The 2,887-nt window shown below is 59.4% G+C and overlaps 1 protein-coding gene across 1 annotated transcript in view; it reads right to left on the reverse strand.

The window, feature by feature from the left end:
• Nucleotides 1-67: 67 nt before the first annotated feature.
• Nucleotides 68-2,887, reverse strand: part of TCF25 (transcription factor 25 (basic helix-loop-helix)) — a gene marked incomplete at both ends in the record, with an annotated part of 16,936 nt that continues 14,116 nt past the window's right edge. Inside the window, 4 exons of the mRNA XM_010159423.1 lie at nucleotides 68-187; nucleotides 480-570; nucleotides 1,248-1,406; nucleotides 1,966-2,053. Of these exons, the coding sequence (XP_010157725.1) occupies nucleotides 68-187; nucleotides 480-570; nucleotides 1,248-1,406; nucleotides 1,966-2,053 (458 nt within the window). The remainder of the gene's footprint in view (nucleotides 188-479; nucleotides 571-1,247; nucleotides 1,407-1,965; nucleotides 2,054-2,887) is intronic.

Raw genomic sequence — 2,887 nt, forward strand, 5'->3', positions numbered from 1 at the left:
AGGCGGAGGAGGACGTCAGCCGCCAGCGCCCGCGTGCAGCCAGGCCAGGGGCTGAGGGCGTGAACACCGGGAACACGCCGGTGCAGAAACAGGGGTGGAGAAGATACCTTTCCGGCCTGGTGTAGGAAATGATGGAGTCCAGTGGAGGCAAAGGGTCGAACCCCATCACAGGTTGTGAAGTCACTTCCTGCGGGCGGGAGAAGGAAGAAGGGGTGAAGGCTGTGTCGCCAGCCGATGCCGAGTCACAGAGACGGTCAGAGCAGCTGGACAGCCCTTCATCCCGGGCAGCACAACAGAGCTGGACACCAGCTGCAGCCCAGCCTGCCCACACACTCCCCCAGCCCCCAGGAATACACAAGGGGATCAGGGCGATGTTTCTTGCTGGTGGCTGGGGTTTAAGACGTGCCCAGCGTCCGCACACACAGCAGGGACGTGAGCGCCATCACGCTGCACGCCTGTGCCTGGTCAGGGCCCCTCACCAACGGCAGAGCTGCCATGGCCTCCTTCATCTCCGAGAGGATGACGTGCCGGTAGATATTCCTGGGTGCACTCTGGTACCGCATCTTCCTCCTGCAGCGGGGAAGGGAAGAGAGGATCGCAGGGAGCACACCTCAGCGTAGCCAGCTTGCCACTTCTGCCTCTCCAGGCGCATCATCAGCCCTGGCCCCGCGGGGATGCGCCGTATCGGACAGAGCTGGCCTACGGCAAAGCCAGAGTCACCTGGCAGCTGCTGACGTCGGAAAAAGAGCAGAACAGGTCAGGGACATGGCACAGATCTCTCTCACCGGCCCCGTTCTGCTGCAGAGCAAACTACCTTTGGTTTGGGACAAGAGCTAATGCCTCCCTCCTGCTTCTCAGGGCTGGAAGGTGTTCCCAGAGCACCCAGCTGTGCTGTGCCTGCGAGCCGAGACATCCCTGCCCCTCCCGGGCAATTTCCAGGGCCCATGTGATAGCCGAGGTTGGGGGAAAGCCAGCACAGCTCACGCTCCCCAGCAAGCACAAGCTACAGCTCTTCATTCACGCTGTGCAAAGTATGGCAGAAGAGCCTCCACCTTCCTGGCCCCACGGTGTAACCCCCAGCATCGCCAGCCGCCACCGCATCATCGGCACCTGGGGGGCTCTGAGCAAGCCCCTGCACTGCTGCTGCCCGGGATGGGGCTCCCCTCATCTGAAAAGCCCCGCTCTGTCGCCGTTTTCAGCACCCGTGCCTGATACGAGAGCCGCTCACCTCCGCCAGCCGCACTCACTTGAGCTCAGACTCCTCCACCAGCGGGTCCCGGGCATCCACCATGCGCAGCACCGCGTGGACGTTGGTCTCCAGCCACGCCATGACGGCTGGGTCCTTCCAGAGGGAGTGAGTCCTTCCCACGTAGAGGGACGTCAGCTGGTTCAAGGCGGGAGGCTGGCTACGGGAGACAGTTGTTATTCAGGGCACTCTCCTCCTTCCCCGTGCCGGCTGGCCAGGGGTCGTCTCCGTGCTGTGCTTCGGCGTGAGAACACCAAGAGAGGAATCGCAGGCTCCCTGCTTTGCGATTTCCATCTACCTTCACCAGCTTGTCTGCCTCCGTCTATTTTTGGGATAAGCACAGCCACGAGATGAAAGTCAACGCTGCCTTGACCCGAGGGGGAGACCGTTCACGTGTTTAGGACGACGCTGACAGGGGAATCCAGACTGGTAGGAGACAGCCTGCCCCGAGAGCATGCACATGCTCTTCTCCTACCGCACGTACCGACAAGCTCCGCTGTGAACTTGCGACCCATCAGCACCAAGGTGAGGCAGCTCTGTCAGCGTTAATCTGCTGGCCACTATGGGAACCCATTACCAAAGCGTCTAACAGCCCTCTCAGGAAGAGCAAATCCTCTCCTCCGCAGCTCTGTAACTCCATTAGCTGCCTGAGTAAGCAAAAACCCCACTACCAGCTAAATCGATTCCTTCTCTTTACTGAGAACATCTCCAGAGCTTACCTTATCTGAGCATTCAGCCCAAAAAAGGAATGGGACGCGACCCTGGCATCGGGCTGCACGCTGCAGTGATCCAACAACGGCATGAGAACTGCAGGAGAAAGGCAGACAGCTCGCTTTCAACACCGTGGAGCGGCTGGTCACTGCTGCCAGGGCTACAGAGAGACACCCCCATCCCAGGGGGGTCCCAGCACCCCATCCCAGGGGACCCCAGCACCCCATCCCAGGGGGTGAAACCAGGACCCACACCAGGAGGATGCTGCTGGGGGTTATGCTGCGTTTTGATCTCCGTGCGGGTGATGGAAACAGATCCAGAGTAAACAAAAGAGAACAGCAAACTTTTTTTCTCTCGCTCGCCAGTGAAATAAGGTGCAATTTTCTGCACTTCACGCTGCTGGCCTTTGAACTCGAACAAGGGTTTTATTTCAGTCACCATGACAAGCAGCAAAAAAAAAAAAAAAAAGATTTCAGCCAACACAAACTAAACCTCTGTTTGAGAGCTGGTTATTCCTGCCCATAAAGGCAGGCCCTCCCCGGCATGCCGTGTCCCCTCCGGGCCCGGAAAGGCTGTATATCTCCTTTCATGGACAGCAGCACCAACGGGATGAAAGCAAGAGTGATGGGCGCCCATAGAGAGCACATCTAAAGCAGAGCAGTGCCTCAGAGGGAAAGCCGAGAGAGACTTGCTGTCTCTGGTCTGGGCAACCCTGGGGTGAAACACTTTCTGCTCCAAGACTCTGGTTTTCACCCTCCCCCTCCTTGCACGCCCGTGAGCATCTCTAACGAAGGGGCATCAGCTGCTTCGAGGAGGGGGCACGGCGGGGAGAACAGTCACTGATCCATTCCCAACACGTGGAGGGCTCATGGCTGCGGGGGCCCTACCCGGCTCCGCTATCCTCTTGCCAGGCCGGCCCCGGCGTGGGGC

The sequence above is a fragment of the Eurypyga helias genome, unplaced genomic scaffold (assembly GCF_000690775.1).
Source record: "Eurypyga helias isolate BGI_N326 unplaced genomic scaffold, ASM69077v1 scaffold34439, whole genome shotgun sequence".
NCBI lineage: Eukaryota > Metazoa > Chordata > Aves > Eurypygiformes > Eurypygidae > Eurypyga > Eurypyga helias.